The sequence below is a fragment of the Humulus lupulus genome, chromosome 3 (assembly GCF_963169125.1).
Source record: "Humulus lupulus chromosome 3, drHumLupu1.1, whole genome shotgun sequence".
NCBI lineage: Eukaryota > Viridiplantae > Streptophyta > Magnoliopsida > Rosales > Cannabaceae > Humulus > Humulus lupulus.
The window spans coordinates 14,741,927-14,758,746 of record NC_084795.1 but is presented as its reverse complement, the minus strand read 5'-3'; the positions used below and the strand labels follow the sequence as shown (position 1 = coordinate 14,758,746).

General features: G+C 42.2%; 2 protein-coding genes across 2 annotated transcripts; both read right to left on the bottom strand.

Moving 5' to 3' along the window:
- Positions 1-3,586: 3,586 nt before the first annotated feature.
- Positions 3,587-5,104, bottom strand: LOC133820946 (protein DMR6-LIKE OXYGENASE 2-like). The gene is made up of 3 exons (XM_062253504.1): positions 4,562-5,104; positions 4,147-4,474; positions 3,587-3,974 (listed from the first exon to the last, which is right to left on the bottom strand). The coding sequence occupies exons 1-3, from the start codon at positions 5,029-5,031 to the stop codon at positions 3,693-3,695; spliced, it is 1,080 nt and encodes a 359-aa protein (XP_062109488.1). The 5' UTR covers positions 5,032-5,104; the 3' UTR covers positions 3,587-3,692.
- Positions 5,105-6,310: 1,206 nt separating this feature from the next.
- LOC133820945 (protein DOWNY MILDEW RESISTANCE 6-like) lies at positions 6,311-8,413 on the bottom strand. The gene is made up of 4 exons (XM_062253503.1): positions 8,236-8,413; positions 7,496-8,000; positions 7,088-7,415; positions 6,311-6,662 (listed from the first exon to the last, which is right to left on the bottom strand). The coding sequence occupies exons 2-4, from the start codon at positions 7,966-7,968 to the stop codon at positions 6,399-6,401; spliced, it is 1,065 nt and encodes a 354-aa protein (XP_062109487.1). The 5' UTR covers positions 7,969-8,000; positions 8,236-8,413; the 3' UTR covers positions 6,311-6,398.
- Between the last annotated feature and the right edge of the window lie 8,407 nt (positions 8,414-16,820).

The window sequence follows — 16,820 nt, the reverse complement described above, 5'->3', positions numbered from 1 at the left end:
CCAACATGTACACGCTGCCTCACGCCTGCTACACTCATGGCTGGTTGGCTTTCTCCTTACCCTTACCTGCACCACAGAGCATCTGTGAGTCGAAGCCCAGCAAGAAAACCCACAAACAGATAACATATGCAACACATATATCGAGTATATAAACAGGCCACCAATGGGCTAAACATATACGGCCTAACTGTCCCAGGCGTTTACCATGCTCTGGGTTCGCGGACCACGCCGTGAGGATATCCCAGGTATCCTTTTAGCGACTCGCCCTGGCAACTCGCACTCCACGTGCTCAACGCTGCTCCCAGCCCCTTGCCGTACTCGGCCTTGCACTCAACGTGCCTAACGCCGTTCCCAGCCCTTCGCCGTTCCCCGCCCCAGCTGTTCTCGGCCTACCCCGTTCCCGGCTCTTGCCGATCATTCACATAATAACATACATAGCATAAGAAGCAAGTGCAAAATTCTAACGTATTCAGTTAAAGGGCTATGCCCCGCAGTTCAAACACAATGGGCTCAACCCTGCATACCAGTTCTATTTAAACACATTGGGCTCAGCCCTGCATACAAGCTCTATGGGAACAAGGGTTTTCTTACCTGAGTCCCGAGCTCTTCGAGCACCGATGTCCCGAGCACAGTCCCCTAACTTGAGCCTCGCCGAAACCCTAGTCACAACACATTAACAATATCCTTCCATCAAGTTCTAACCCAATAAATAACTTTGAGCCATAACCCTAACCTCCGGGACCTTGAATTCTATCAATCCAGGTGATCGAATCCATCTCGAGCCTTAACCATTAAATTCCCAAGCCTAAACACCCTAAAAAACACAAACTGGTACTAAGAGCCGCGACCCTACCCTCAAGCGCTGCGGCTAGCCTCGAAACAGAGGCTAGCTTCCCACTGACTCCCACACGGGCCGCGACGCGCACACCAGGCGCCGCGGCGCGCATGAACTCCTCGGCCTCCCTCGACCGCGCGCGCACACGGGCCGCGGCGCGCCCCTCCTAGGGCCGCGACCCTCACCTCCAAACCCAGAATTTCCATCTTCTTCCCTACACTTTCCTTAAGCTAACTCACTCAAAGCTTATCTAACAAACCCAGATAATTAACACATACTTACCAGCTCAATACCAACATCAAAACCCAACAAGATCTGCTCCAAAACTCAGCTAAGGCACCCAAAAACAGATCAAGTTCTACCCACATGCATAACCCAAAAACACAACTGAAATCCCAACATAATCCCCATAATTAGAGCTTACCTTTGCTAAATTCAATCCCTGAAGTTGATCCTCAATCCTCAAGCTTTAAGCTCCTAAGTTTTCTCAGCCCAAATCTTTGCTTAAGCTAGCTTACACCAGAATTTCCTTGAGTTATTTCTTAGAGAATGAAGGAGAGAGAGATAGGAATGGTGAGAAGCTATCCTTAGTTCAGAAGGAGGAGTATAGGTCGGTTCCTTAAGTGTTCTGTATAGTTCTAAGGTTTGTCTTATTCAACTTATGTCTATATGGTTACCTCAAGGCTCGGGGTACCAAAACGTCCCCGAGGGCAAAATGGTAAATTTCCCCAGTATTCCCTCCTAGACATTCTATCCTCAAATATATCTCCAAATATTTATTTCCATATCCCAATAATCCCATAACACACCTAGTACCCAAATTACCCCTCGACTCGCCCCGAGTCCGAATCTCAACCCTGTTGTGACTTTCTGACTATCCGCTTTCCAGGACTGTCTCGGATCGTGCTGCACAGACACATCGCATATATATAACATTTATCACATTTATACCCCTAATATCCAGACGGGGTCCACATGCACATTTAACTCAACTAAACATGCATCATAATCATATATTCACATAAATCCACATATAAGCATATTAAATCATTTATTTCCCTCCAGGCACACTAATCAAGGCCCTATGCCCGATTAGCAAATTCGGGTCGTTACAACCCCGCCCCCTCTCTCTATCTCGCCTCATTCCCCGACAACCATGATTATCTCACTCTCATTCTCGGAGCCTGTCACCCTGTTCCCGACGTTGACCCCGACCCTCTCCTCTCGAGTCTTCGCGGCTAGAAGGAGCTTTTTAGACATATGGAGCCTCTCAGACACAAGCAACCTCTCTTCTTCGTCATTCTTGGCCATGGAGGTCTCCTCATCTCTCTGACTTGATGTCATCGTCGACCGCGCACAATCGATGGAGGTCTTTGCTTGGCCATGGAGGTCTCCTCGAACAAGTGAGATTTTTCTTCTTGTTGTTATTTTTTTTCCTATTTTAATATCATTATTGTTTGTGTCTTATTTGCTTGCCTCTGTCATGTTAGCATCTATTTGTACTTAATTTTTTTTAACAAAAATATTGTTATATGGGTTGAACTTGAAGATGATTCTATTATGTTAGCATCTAAAATTGGTTTATGATTTCTGATTGTCATTGTTGAAGATGATTCCATCTATTGTGTAGGTTCAACTAAGTTTCGTTTTGTGTTGCTAATGCTAATTGCTATTGTAGTCAACTTCCTTCGCTATATAGTTGTTTGGCTTCTATACTGGTTTTTGAGTTATTTAATATATAGATTATGTTTATCCAGCTTGTTGTATTGTTTAAAAATCTTGCATAAATGATAAAACTTTTGATGAAATGCTTGTTTCTCTTTTTCTTTTTATAAGAGAGTTGATTAAGTATGTATGTGTGTATGTGTCTATAATATTTATATATGCTTGTATGTTATGATATTGATGATGAGTTTATGTTCATTTTTTTTGTTTTCCATGGAGAGATGAAATAGGAAGTGTGGTTGATCTATTTTTTTGGATTTTTTTATTATATGATATTATCAAGATTTATAAATTTGTATTTAGTTTAAATTTAATTAAGATTTTAAAAGTATATAAAATAATAGAATTTAATTAGATATTAAAGCCTAAATTCACTTAAAAAAAAACCAAATAAAAAGCTGCAAAACCTTTTATTTTATAAATATAATAGAAATGATAAGAAGTCCAACACATCTTCTCAAAACTTAACTTAACAAAAATGACAAAAATTATATTTTTAATCTTTAAAATGATAAATTTCAATTCAAACCGGGCCTAAGGCCCAATTCAAGCGAAACCCAAATCCGCAATAAAACTGTATATATTTAGATCGAATTCAGTAGTTTAATTTTAAGATCCGAACCCCCGAAAATTCGAAACACGACAAATCCGTCCTATATGCAGCCCCCTAATTATTAGTGAATTCAGACTGGTGTAGATTATAGATCCAGCTCCATGCTTAAAAGGCTTCTAACAATTATTATTATTATTACTTTTTTTTGTCAGGTAAACTCTTCCAACAATTATTATTATTATTATTAAATATTACTTAAGTTTGGAGTTGTCATGATTATCTGTTATCGTCAGTACACTGAGTACCACAAAAGTAACTTGTCTGTCATTAACATTTGGCCTTTCTTTGATAAGTATATTACGGATTTATTAGTGAAAAGAGATATGATGGAATGGATTGGTGTTTACCTAAAATTCTTTGATAAATTGGAAAGAAAGAGTGGAGTAATCCTATTTTATCACACATACAAAATGTAAACATAAATTCAAGAACATTTTTTTAATTATGGCATTAAATTAATCTTAAAAATTTATCTTCATATTATAACTTAATTTATGACACCTTTATTTGGCATCATCATCAAGTGGTAAAAGATGAACTATTTATTGATCGTACGTACGGCATCTCGAAAGCTTCCTTGACCCTCCGTCTTGTTCCTTCTTGTCTCTCAAATTCTTCCAAAAACTCTGAGAACTTATATCTTCGATAGAGAGGAGGGTGTTCTTCATCAATCAACTCTTCAATTGGACCAATCCACGTGTTCTGGTTTGGTCCATAGAACATAGCTAGTGATATTCGAGGTAACATTTTGTTGGTCACAGCTCTATGGTGTACACTCTTGTATCTTCCATTACTCAGTACCTACATTTTGGACAAATCAAGTAGTTGATCACTGATGACGAGTTTTATTAAGCATAACATTACTACTTTTTTTCTTTTCAAAAGTTCTTCTTTTTTCTTTTTTGGTCTTCTTTGCTTGTATTATTGTGTAAGCATCGAGGAAAAAAAACTTGTGAACAAGTGATTGATGTACCTGAAGTTGATCACCGAGATTGACAACAAAAGCATCTGGGAATGGTTTAACATCAACCCATTTCCCATCTTTGATCACTTGCAGACCATTCACTTCCTCTGATTGCATCAACACTGTGAGGGCTGAAAGATCAGTATGAACAGCCAGTCCTAGTGTGAGCTCAGGGTCTGGACATGGCGGGTAGAAGTTGGCTTGCGCTTTCATTCTTGGCTTCTCACCTAACTTTCTTTGTAAGCAATTCTTCTCCAAGCCAAGACTTAGAGATATTAGGCCGAAAATGATCTCCATCAACTTATTAATCTCCTTTGCATATTCAACAGAAACCTCTCTAAACATGTAAAAAAACAAGAAAACTTAGCATTAATTAAAAAAAATTAGGACACAGTACTACTAGAATTCCAAAATTAATATATACCGATAATGAGGAGGCTTTTCAGGTAACAAAGTGACGAAATCTCCATTAGGATCCCAAGGATGCCTGAAGTTTTCGCTCCACATTGTGACCTTGTCTTGGTTTTGAAATTTAAGGTAGAAGTTGGAAATCCTGGCCTCTTTAGTATGGTCTGCCGAGAAGAACTTGGACCTTTCTTGAGGAGGCAGTTTGAATAAATCAGAAACGGCAGTCATCATGCTTTTGCACAAGTTTTGAGGGACTCCATGGTTTATGACTTGGAAGAAGCCATACTCTTCACAAGCTTGTGATATTTTATCAAGTAGAAGCTGGGATGGACCATGTTTGTTGATGCGATCAACACTCAAATCAATGATGGGAATTGAGGCCAAAGTTGATACTTTTGACAGTTGCGGCCTCTTGTCCTCCGGAAGAATGTAACATTGTGAAAGGGAGAGAGGAGTGCTGTCTTTGGCCATTTGAAATGACTCCATTTGAGAGAGAGAGAGAGAGATTGTTGATATTGATAAAGGTCTCACACTTTGAAAGGCAGGCAAAAGGCACCAAAACTTGTCAACCAAAGATCCCATTATACATGATATCATATATAAAGGGTAAATGTAACAACACAACAAGCTAGCACATGTTCAAGGGCCAACATTATTTTCCCCTGCTGGAAAGGTTGTTGAGCAACTTTACTACCACGTGTTCACTAGCTAACATTATTTACCCTGGACAGGTTGTTGAGAATCCTAATTACCAACTATGAGAGTTTCACTCTAATCTTTTATCATATACGATTCCAAAAACATAAATTCAATTCAAAATCACAACTTAAATTTAAGTTGATTCATAGTCCCTTTAGGCTTAAGAAGAAACTAGAGAGGAACAAGTTAAAGAAAATGTGAAAAAAAAGGCTGAAAAAGAAAAACCTCTTAGGCTAGGGGCGAGAATAAAAGTTTACATCACATGGTTTAAATTTAATTTATTAACTCTGTAGTGTCTTTAAGATTTTTTTTTTTTTGGAGCAAGTAGTGTCTTTAAGATTGATTGTGTGATATAATATATATTTTGTTTTTGAACAACGTTTGCCATCTTCCCCTAATCGAGTCCAACTTTTACTTTCCTAAAAAGAAGAGAGAAAACGACAAAACTATACTATGTTATTAACGACTATAAATAGGTTTTTAATTCAATAATTTTTTATCCAAAAGTGGAGAGTTTAATTTGGAGTATGATATAAAATAGTTATTGGCATGCATTTCTCTTTACTTTTTCATAATTTAATAAAGTGATTCTTTAATTTTTATTTGTTTAATTAGATATTAACATATTAATTGTTTGATAATTATATTACTTTTTGAGATAGTATCCTGTAATTAATGATGAAAAGTTTTAAAAAATATATTGTAAATTGGAAACAAATTCAAAGTAAAAAAGTATCATAAATTTATCACTGCTATTTTTATTTTAATTCAATGGCTGGCCTGTCAAAAAAAGATATAGAATACAATTCATAAAATAACAACCTTATAAATTCTTTATTTCAATAACATAAGAAAATAATTAGTCCAGAAAATATCACTGAAATTTCGACATAAACTCTATAATAAATACTTTCTATGATTTATTATTAAACCGATTTACTAATACTCTATCCACTTAAATTTTTTAAATATAACATTAGTTTAAAACACTTTCTCCGGCAATAAGCTATGTGCATGGTTAACAAACAATAAAAAATAATAATTATAATACGTCTAAGGATTGTGATAAGAGATTAAACATTTTTGAAAAGGTCCAAATCATAGAAATTATATAAGGAATAGCATCAAATGGTAATGGTAAATAATGATACTATTCATGCATTTTGGTCATGTTGTTGAAGCTCAAAAGCTTCCTTTACCCTTCGCCTCGTTCCTTCTTGTCTATTGAATTCTTCTATAAAATCTGAATACTTGAATCTTCGATAGATAGGAGAGTGTTCTTCATCAACTAACTCTTCAATCGGACCTATCCAAGTGTTCTTGTTTGGTCCATAAAACATAGCTAGTGATATTCGAGGTAACATTTTGTTGGTCACAGCTCTATGGTGCACACTCTTGTATCTTCCATTACTTAGGACCTACATTAAAATCATTTTAGTTCAACCAGCATCCAATGCCAATATAAGAGTCATGGGTTGTAGAAAAGAAAAATTCGAACTAAACAATTCAAGTAAAGTTGACCAAATGGTGATCAAATTGGTGGCAATGGAACATTTGATTTTTATAATAAGGAAATTTGTCACATGGCATTTATTTAAATCCATTATAATGAAAATTCAACAGGATAACTAGTGGGGAGTTTTTATGCATATAAAATTCCAGAAATGGTGGACTATTGATCACATGCAATTGTAATTTACTAATTTTTATTTAAAAATGACAATCGTTTTTGTCTTCTTGCTTGAATCATATTATATTGCAAGATTCCCCTAGTTTTTACTTCTCTATTTCTTTTTTAAAAAAAAAGAAGAAGAAGAAAATATTGCACAAGTAATTTTAGTACCTGAAGTTGATCACCTAGATTAATAACAAAAGCATCTGGGACTGGTTTAACATCAACCCAACTCCCATCTTTAATCACTTGTAGACCACTCACTTCTTCTGATTGCATCAACACTGTGAGGGCTGAAAGATCAGTATGAACAGCCAGTCCAAGTGTGAGCTCAGGGTCTGGACATGGCGGGTAGAAGTTGGCTTGTGCTTTCAATATTGGCTTCTCACCTAACTTGCTTTGTAAGCAATTCTTCTCTAGGCCAAGACTTTGAGATATTAGGCCAAAAATGATCTCCATCAAGTTATTTATCTCCTTTGCATATTCCACAAAAACTTCACTAGACAAGCCCAAAAAAAAAAAAAAAAACATTAAAAAGGTATATTATGACAGTACTAGAATACTAAATTAGATAGATACCGATATTGAGGAGGATTTTCTGGTAACAAAGTGGCAAAATCTCCATTAGGATCCCAAGGATGGCTAAAGTTTTCACTCCACATTGTGACCTTGTCTTGATTTTGAAATTTAAGGTAGTAGTTCATAATTCTGGCTTCTTTGGTATGATCTGTAGAGAAGAGCTTGGACCTTTCTTGAGGAGGCAATTTGAATAAATCAGAAATGGCTGTCAACATTCTTTTGCACAAGTCTTGAGGGACTCCATGGTTTATGATGTGGAAGAAGCCATACTCTTCACAAGCTTCTGTTATCTTATCAAGTAGAACCTCATGGGAGGCACCATCTTTGTTGATATGATCAACGCTCAAATCAATGATGGGAATTGAGGCCAAATTTGATACTTTTGAGAGTTGTGGCCTCTTCTCCTCTGGGAGAATGAAACTTTGTGAAAGGGAAAGAGGAGCACTGTCTTTGGCCATTTGAAATGACTCCATTTTCTTCGTACAGAGAGATTATTGATAAGAAGCTGCAATTTGCAAGGCAAGTAAAGACATGTTAATGAAAGAAAATGGAGGATTTTGACCCATTCCAAACACGCTATTGATACTCATTTTTTATTATATTGGTTTTCTTTAAATATTGTCACCTTAAGTATTTATTAAGGTACAAGCAAGCCAACTAAATTATTTTAATACTCAATTAAACCTAATATAGTTACATGAAACATAATCATCCAAGTCATAGTAAAAATATTTGCTTACATTGTTGTTGTTCTTTGTACAGCCCGTAGGCTTGAAATTCTAGGACCTGGAATGTTTAGTCTAATAGCCAAGAAATGTCAAGTGCAGAAATGAGAAACATGAACACCAAATTTACTGGTTCGGATATTGCAAGTGCAATCAGTACAATACACAAAAGTTAACACTTGATCACCCTTAGCACAACTCTGATAAACAATCTCTAAATACACAGTATACCCTGTGTTCAACTCTTGTCACTCTATGACTTTGAACCTCACCAAGATCAACACTCAACCATGATCACCAAGACTCACTTTTCAAATCTTACTGTCTTTTTCTTCTCACATGTACATACTTTTCTCTCTTGTTTTCTGAACCCACGTGAACTTAAAATGATGAGAATATAAAATATAATTCACATGAACAAACTGTCACTATTTATAGAGTTCTAGCTCTTTTTTCAATTTGAAATCATACACCATTCAAACAAATAAAATGTGTAACTCCTAAACACATTAAGATAGTAAGTTACAAATCCTGCAACCTAAGTTAATATATTTGTAACTCCTTTAAATAAGTTACAAAGAATTCTCTAGCTTCTAAACTCCTAACATCTTTTTATTTGATGTATTTATCAAAACATTATATTATTACACTCTGCAACCAAACCACAATTTTTTTTAGCAAAAGGATAATTAATAATATAAATACATATGCCAAATAACATAAGAGAGGAGAGAGATAATTAACAATGTGATAATCTTTCCATCTCAAGCAGGTCTTCAAACATTAGATCCCTCTCAAAATCATCACACAGATATCCATAGAATGCTCTAAGAAATTTATTGAAGTTTTCTGATGTAGTAAGAATTGTTTACCGAGTTTTTCGGAAACTAGAATTATAAAAGATAAGAGAGCTTAAAAAGAAAGGATTTAGAAAATGCAAGAAATTTTTTTACGTGGTAGAGGTGTTAATGAGCCTTAGTCCACGAGTCAGTTGTATTAGAGCTTAGAGAGATTTTGACAATGGAGTTTTCGACAAGTTTTAGCAGAGTAATTGCTTACAAGAAAAATCTGGGATCCACTCCCCAAGGCGCCACTATTCATATTTATAGGCAGGCGAGTGCACTGGGCTTGGGTCGGGCTAGTCCGGACCCAATAAGGGTGTAAATATTATTTGCTCTTTGATGGAGGCTCAATACAAATGATTGAAATATAAAACATAAATTAACCAAGGCCCATTGGGCCAGCCCAAACATGATCACATTATAAGACTTGCGACAAACTGGTGTTTCATTCTAGGTGTCATGGGCTACGAGGTAGATTCGGGGGACAAGATCTGTCAGTGTAGTGGCGGCGCAGTTCTGAACCAACGTCGTACATTCCCGAGGCAGCCTCCTCTGCAAGTTACTTATGGGGGCATAGCTCCACGCTTCTTGGGATGATGTCAGTATCAGGGATACTTTACCACGCCAAACTCGGCCAACCGACCTAGGTCCGTTTACCAACATCCCCCTCCATTTACTAGGGTCCCGGTCCGTTTACTAGGACCTGGGTTCATCCACAGCGATCCCGACCTAATCTCGGACTTGGGAGCCGCAACCTCTTCTACCGCATCTCAGGAGACATCCTAGTACGCAGTCTCGCATTTATACAACCTGCCCCGGCGATGGTCCTGGCTTACACTCTCGGATGCCCTTTGGGCCTTGCTGAGACTTAGGCTGCCAATATTCGTTTTCTCTTCGTCTAATGGGCCCGATCTGGGCTTTAACTCTGTGAAAGGCGGCTCATGGACTTAGAGTGTGGATCCGTACATTTTGGAAGAAACGGAGATAATAATTACCCCCAAGCCTTCATCTGGGCTTGCACGGTGGAGGCTTGTCTCCCTCCCGGACCATCTCAGCACTTTCCGGTTCATTTCCAAGGCGACGGGTCTGCGAATGGGGGGCATTGCTTGCTGAACGATCATGGAGTGAAAGCCTGTTTCGATGTCCTAGACTGAATCCAAAAAGCCTGGTCCGTTTACCAGGATCCGGGTTTTTTTACCAGAGCCCCGGTTCATTTACTTCAGGGCCGTCTCGAGGCCTCCCGTTCGCTCTGCTTCATCGTGAAGGGCATACGTGTCCCATTGTGACTGATGCATTGATGGCACTCAAATTTGAAGGGTCAGCAAACATTAGATTGGTTATTGTGTTGGCAGTTAAATGTCAGCTCAATTTCCGAAGCGTCCTATTCGCACGAATGTCCCCATTATCATCACTGCGACAAAGAGGACCGTTGGATGGGATGACCTTTGAGGTGCTCTTCTTCTGGGCCGTTGGATCGGGGCGGGGCGGATCGCACCTTTTAGTAACCGTGATCCAGTACTCGAGTAGGCCAATTAATGTCCCTACACGATCCAGGATCGTCCGATGGGGGGGATCGCGCCGAACCGTTAGATCAAAAATAGCCTCTCGGTTCTTATAAATACCTTGAGGCTTGCGTTTCAAACTTTTACACTCTCAACATGAAATTGCATAGGGGACCTTTTATGTCCAACATATACCAGCAGCTGCTTAGCCTTCGCCATCATTTATTCCCTACGTGCCTGATCTCCGCACCTCTGCCTGAACAGACGACCTCGACCTATCCACTAGACGAACTTCTGCGTCGTCTCCACCTGTTCAAAACGGTGGTTCTGCCATCGTTGTCGCTGGACATACGCCATTCCTCACGACCAGTCATTTTCAGTAAGTTTTCCTAACTTTTCGCTTTTAATTTCTCACGTTTACCATATTGTCAAGTTGTTTTTATAGCCGTAAGGTTGCTCGAGCCATCGCCTCTATTTAGGGTAGCTCTGGGTGCGTTAGAGTAGGCGAGGAAAAAGTTGTCTGGGCCATCCCGGATCTTCTCAGGTTCGGCCTGTCCCCAGACAAACGGCAATAGGCCGACTTAGGAAAACTTTAGCAAGAACCCTTCCTGTTTGTTCCCAATCAGGATCTTACGGATCCTTGGTGATCTCGGATCCGATCCAGAGGGGACTCTTCCAAGCAGTTCGTAGGAGAGCCCCGTACCTTAACCGACCTCTTTGGGTTTTGGTGCTGACTGCTTAGTTTGTGTTGCTTCCTTTTGTCCTCAGATCAACGGCTATGACTTCCGGCGTCACCCTTCATTCAGAAGAACACGTTCAAACAACCCTTTTGACCCTGCTAGGGCATAAAGCTCCCAGTGGCAACATATGGGAGATGGATGGGGTGAAGAACTTATTCCAAAATTATCAAATGTTGTACGCCCTGGAGAAGCATTTGTGCAAGGAATCGACTCCTGGACTGTTCTACAACCGCCTGACCGGGAAGGAAGAAAAAGCCCACACCGCTGTGGGCAAATTTGGGGCCTGGAGCATGGGTCATATTAGTGTCGGAGCCACTCTCCCGCTTCATGATTACTTCGTGCAATTCTTCAAGTTCGTGGGGATTGCGTCGTTCCAGATCTTGCCTCAAGCATACCGATTGCTTGCGGGATGGCGCATCTTTTGCATAGCGAAGAAAATCCTGGATCCGACTCCTGCAGAGGTGCTGTACTTCTAAAAGATGGAGCCGCAACTTAATGCTAAGGACAAGAGCTTGGACGGCTTCTACTGACTAAAGCCTCGTGGCAACTACGTGGCCCCCACCAGCTCCTGGACGCACCGCCCGAATGTCAGACACTACTGGTTCATGACATCCGGGTTCCTTTTGGATAAGAACCCCACACTGATGCTGGATTTCCAGCGAGTGGGTAAGTAGCTTCCCATTTCCTAGTTCAATTTTTTTTTTTCAATTTTTATTCTCCGTTTTCAACTTGTTGTCTCGGATGACAGGACATTATGCCCAGACTCCCCTCACTCAGTTTATCCTGGATCGAAAGAAGTTCTACTCCACGCTAAGCGCGGAGGACCTGGACGTAGGGGGCTACGTTAACACCAAGAACCTTCGAGTGGTCGGGATGTTAGCAGCCAACCATCCGATCAGGGCCCCTAGTCTCCGGGGGATACAATGCGAGAAAGATCCAGCCTTAAGGGAGGAGCTGGCCCTCGAGCACATCAGGACTGTGGCGGCCGTGGCTCTGGAGGATGCGGCAAAAAGGAAGAGGGACCAGGCTCAACAAAGGGAGAGTGTCGTATCCGAGGAGCTGGAAGCCCTTTTCGACGAGGTCCAACCGAACACGGGGACTCCCGGTGCTAGTGTATCAGGGCGAGGTAATTCACTTTTGATTTTGACTTATGCTCCCTGTGTTTGGGACTTAGATAGGGATAAACTAGTTTATCGAGCCCCCCTGTTCGGGGCTGATGTCGAAACGAGACCTTCATCTCCCATCACTGTAGATCCAGAAACTCTCATGTACTCGTCCGGGTTCCTTCAATATGGGAACTTCCTGGACCCGGATGACATGGGAGACCGAGTCCATTCCTTCGCCTTAGGAGAATTAAGTCGAGCCCGAGTTCTAGGCAAAGGTTCGTCCGAGAGTACTTTTGGCTTTGTTTTTACTCACTTATCCTGGCTTGTTTATTTTGCTAATTCCCTTTCTGTTTATCCATTTCAGAAGGCTCTGACATGTCCAACCTAGTGGAGAAAATGAAGCAAGCCCTTGAGGCTCGGGCTGCTGCTAAGAAAGCTGCCAAGGGTGTGTCCAAGGCGAAGGCGTTGGACGCAGTACTTGAGGGTTCAGTGTCAGAGCCAAACCCGGTCGGGGAGGCCCCACTTGCACTTCCCATTTTGACAGTCCCTGTCAAATTCGTGCCACCTCTTCCCACACGACCTCCGGTGATTGACCTGGAGGAGGACCCCCTGAATAGTCGGGGATCCGAGAAGAGAGTCGCGGACCCGGCTGCAGGCGAGTCCACGAAGGGGGCGAAGAGGTCTAAGACCAAAGACACCCGCCTGGCCGGGGAGTCCTTCAGGGAGAGTCAACTCGCCACCCAGGAACTTTTGGAAGCGCTCGCGCTTCCCATCCATCCGGCTTTGCCCGAAGAGGGAGAGGCAATTTTGCAGGAGGAGCGATCCAAAATGGTGTCCCGGACATGGGAGAATGGTCGAGAGAAGAGGGAGGAGGTTTACCGGGCCTTGATGATTTATTGTAAGGTTGAGTTCTTGGAGTGTCCGGTAGCTTTTAGCGCTTCCCAACCGATCGTGGGCCGACTTGTTGCTGAGACAGGGTTCTGTCCCAAACTGGGGCAAGACATGGCTCCGTTCGCCGCAGACTTGCTGGAGCAGGTTGGGGCTGCTATGTCCAACCTGTAGTTGAAGCAGTACGCCACTATGGCTAACCAGGATGCGCTGTTCATTTCCTAGGCGATCCGCCATCAGGTCACCGCTGTAAGTTATCCGTCTATACATCCTTTTTCTTCTCGTATTTTTAGTTCTTCAGACTTTTCTAACTTAATTTCGTTCCAGGACGCTTTACTGGCCCATCGGAATGCCGACTTGGTGGCCGAGATGGCGATGAAAATGGAGACGGGCCAATTAGAGCTAGAAGCGACTGTGAACCAGCGGGAAGCCGCTCAGGAAGCCATGGCCAAGGAGGTGGCTCAAGCTAAAGCGGACCGCAAAGAGGCAGCCCGAACCAAATTTCAACTCAAAGAGACTTTGTCGCGGAGAGATGTCAAGCATAGAAAGGTGGTGGCCAGTTTGGAGGCGGAGCTTCTCCATGTTAAAGCTCTCCTGGAGGCAGTCGAAGCCCACTCATCCCAAGGTTGGGAGAGGATCACCGGTCTTGAGTCCCAGATCCAGGCTTTGGATGATTCGCTCCAGCTGGAGGTGAAAAAGCATGAGGAGACCCATCAAGGGAATGAGCAAGCAGACACCATGCTGGAGGCTACCTTTGATGAGGCCATCTACATGGTTTGGCTTCAGGACAAGAACATGAACATCATGGTTTACCCCGACCCTGCCGCGAAGAGAGCCGAATTTGAGGCCAAGGAGAAAGCTGACGTGGAACCCTTGGATGAGGAAGAGGCAGATGGAGCCAACCCGAAGGCATCAGGGCACGACGAAGCCTAGGCCCAGGTCTTCTACTTGTTTTTCTTTCTCTTTTTTCTGTTTTTGTAACACTTTTATGGACACGGATGCATCTAAGACAATTTTTATATTCGCATTTACTTCATTTCTTGCATAAGGTTTTCCTGTTTCCATTTGTTAAACTTTCACTAAGTGTTTTTACCACCTTGTGTAAATGAGTCGAATGTTCAGTCTCGATTCCAACGGCTGGGACTGTTGGGGAAAAGTTGCAGAAAGTGTCTCTTCTGGTAACCCATGTTTGGGTCTTGACGGCCTCGACTAAATTATTCTGATTTTACAATACGGGCTCCAATAGCCCGGACCGCTCGAGATCTTTCTAGATTTTAACTCATTAACTCGCTTTAACCCTGTTTCTCAAGTTCCAATGGCCTGGGCCATTAGGGAGTTGGTTAGCTTATTTTGAACCATGGGATAGGTTTTTTCGGCCTGGACCATTTATGGAGGAGACGTGGACGAGTATTTCGTTACTCGGGATCACGTTTTAGTCAACCGAATATTCTCGGACCAAGCATATCCAGGTTAGGATTAGGGCTGGCCCGTATGTCCTATTGGACATTATACCTCTGAACCATGTATGTTCGGGCCAGAATTAGGCCTGAGCCTTAAGTCCTATTGAGTTTGTAGCTCCGAACCACGTATGTCTGGGTCGGGACTAGGTCGGGACTAGGCCGGAGCCTTGCGTCCTACTTGGTTTGTACCCCCCAGACCTTGTCGGTCCGGGTTGGGACTAGGCCTGAGCCTTGCGTCCTACTTGGTTTATACCCCCCAGCCTTGTCGATCCGGGTTGGGACTAGGCGTTAACCTTGTGTCCTTTCGTTAGGAGTTGGGCTTCCATTACTATCTGTTGGTTCGAACCAAGAGCATTTAGCGTCCTGTTTTTTTTTTTGTTCTTGGATTTGCTTGTATGAATGGATATATCACCCCGCCCCCAAGCGATCGAGGACTGGTCATGGGTCACTTGTTTATAGAGACGGACGAGAACTTTCATTGTTTCACATTGTATTTTTTTTCATATATGATGTTTTGAACACATCATTTTTATTATTCATGAAATCGCACTGAGGCGTACATTGTTTACAAGGAAAATTAAAGCCTAAACATGGTCTCCTGACTACTGATAGTACTTGCGAAGATGTTCCGCGTTCCAGGCCCTTAGGACTTTGGTCCCGTCGAGTCGTCTTAATCAGTACGTTCCCGGACATACTTCTTGTTATATTTCGTATGTTCCTTCCCAGTTTGGGCCCAGAACCCCCACTCTTGGATCATGGGTTGCAGGGAAAACTCTCCTTACAACTAGATCGTCGGTTTCAAACCTTTGGCTCTTTACTTTCTAGTTAAAATGTCGAGCGATCTTGCCTTGATACATCTTCAACTGAACTTGAGATTCTTCCCGGATCTCTTCGATAAGATCTAAGGATTCCTAGAGCAAGGCGTGGTTTTGAGCGGGATCATATGTATCCCTCCTGTGGGATGGGACAACTGATTCTACTGGGATGACAGCTTCGCACCCGTACACCATGGAGTAAGAGGTGTGCCCGGTAGACGTTCGTTCGGTGGTCCTGTGCGCCCATAACATGCGGGGCAACTCTTTTGGCTATTTGCTCTTGCAAGCTTGAAGCTTTTTCTTTAACGCTCCCTTCAAGATTTTGTTGACGGCCTCTGTTTTCCCTTTTCCTTGGGGTCTGGCGATCGCAGAGAAGCTTTTGATGATGCCATGTCTCTCACAGAAGTCTGTGAAGTGGATGTTGTCAAACTGCTTCCCGTTGTCGAACACGATCTTGTAGGGGAGCTTGTACCGGCATACGATGTTGTTGATGACAAAGTCCAAGGCCTTCTTTGAGGTGATGGTGTTCATGGGTTCCGCTTCGACCCACTTGGTGTAGTAGTCGACAGTCACGATTGCATACTTCACTCCACCTTTCCCGGTCAGGAGCGATCCTACTAGGCCGATTCCCCATACCGCGAAAGGCCAGTGACTCATCATCAGAGGAGGGCTCGCGGGATCTTCGCGTATCTTTTGCATTGTCGCACTTACAGACGTAATCAACATAGTCTTTCTTCATGGTTGCCCAGAAATATCCTTGCCATAGGATTTTCTTGGACAAGCTGAGCCCGACTGTATAATCTCCGCAGAAACCTTCGCGCACCTCGTGCATGATTGCACTCATTTCAGTCCCGGATACGCATCGGAGGTATGGCATGAATAGCCCTCTGCGATAGAGTTTTCCGTCCATCATGACGTATATGGGGACCTGGTACTGAAGCTTCCTGGCTGCTGCCCTGTTCGTAGGCAACCCCCCGGTTGTTAGGTATTGGATTATGGGTCTCATCCAGGACGTGGAGTAGTCTATATCGTTGATTGTGGGGGAATGGATACTTGGTGTGGGGAGATGGTTGATCGGGACCAGCCTGAAAAGCTCTGCCTTGGCATCTGTGGCTAGCTTTGCCAATGTGTCTGCAAACACGTTTTGTTCCCTTGAGATCTGGCGGATGGAGTGCTTCTTGAAAGACTGAAGTATCTCCTGCGTCTGCATCACATAAGCTGCCATCCTTTCCTCTTTCGTTTGGTAT

Excerpts from the sequence above, each read along its gene's own strand:
- LOC133820946 (XM_062253504.1), bottom strand. The coding sequence starts at position 5,031 with ATGGAGTCATTTCAAATGGCCAAAGACAGCACTCCTCTCTCCCTTTCA. Across the intron at positions 4,475-4,561 it reads GAAAAGCCTCCTCATTATCG|AGAGGTTTCTGTTGAATATG; the intron begins GTATATATTAAT and ends TTACATGTTTAG. Across the intron at positions 3,975-4,146 it reads ATCTCGGTGATCAACTTCAG|GTACTGAGTAATGGAAGATA; the intron begins GTACATCAATCA and ends TCCAAAATGTAG.
- LOC133820945 (XM_062253503.1), bottom strand. The coding sequence starts at position 7,968 with ATGGAGTCATTTCAAATGGCCAAAGACAGTGCTCCTCTTTCCCTTTCA. Across the intron at positions 7,416-7,495 it reads GAAAATCCTCCTCAATATCG|TGAAGTTTTTGTGGAATATG; the intron begins GTATCTATCTAA and ends GGGCTTGTCTAG. Across the intron at positions 6,663-7,087 it reads ATCTAGGTGATCAACTTCAG|GTCCTAAGTAATGGAAGATA; the intron begins GTACTAAAATTA and ends ATTTTAATGTAG.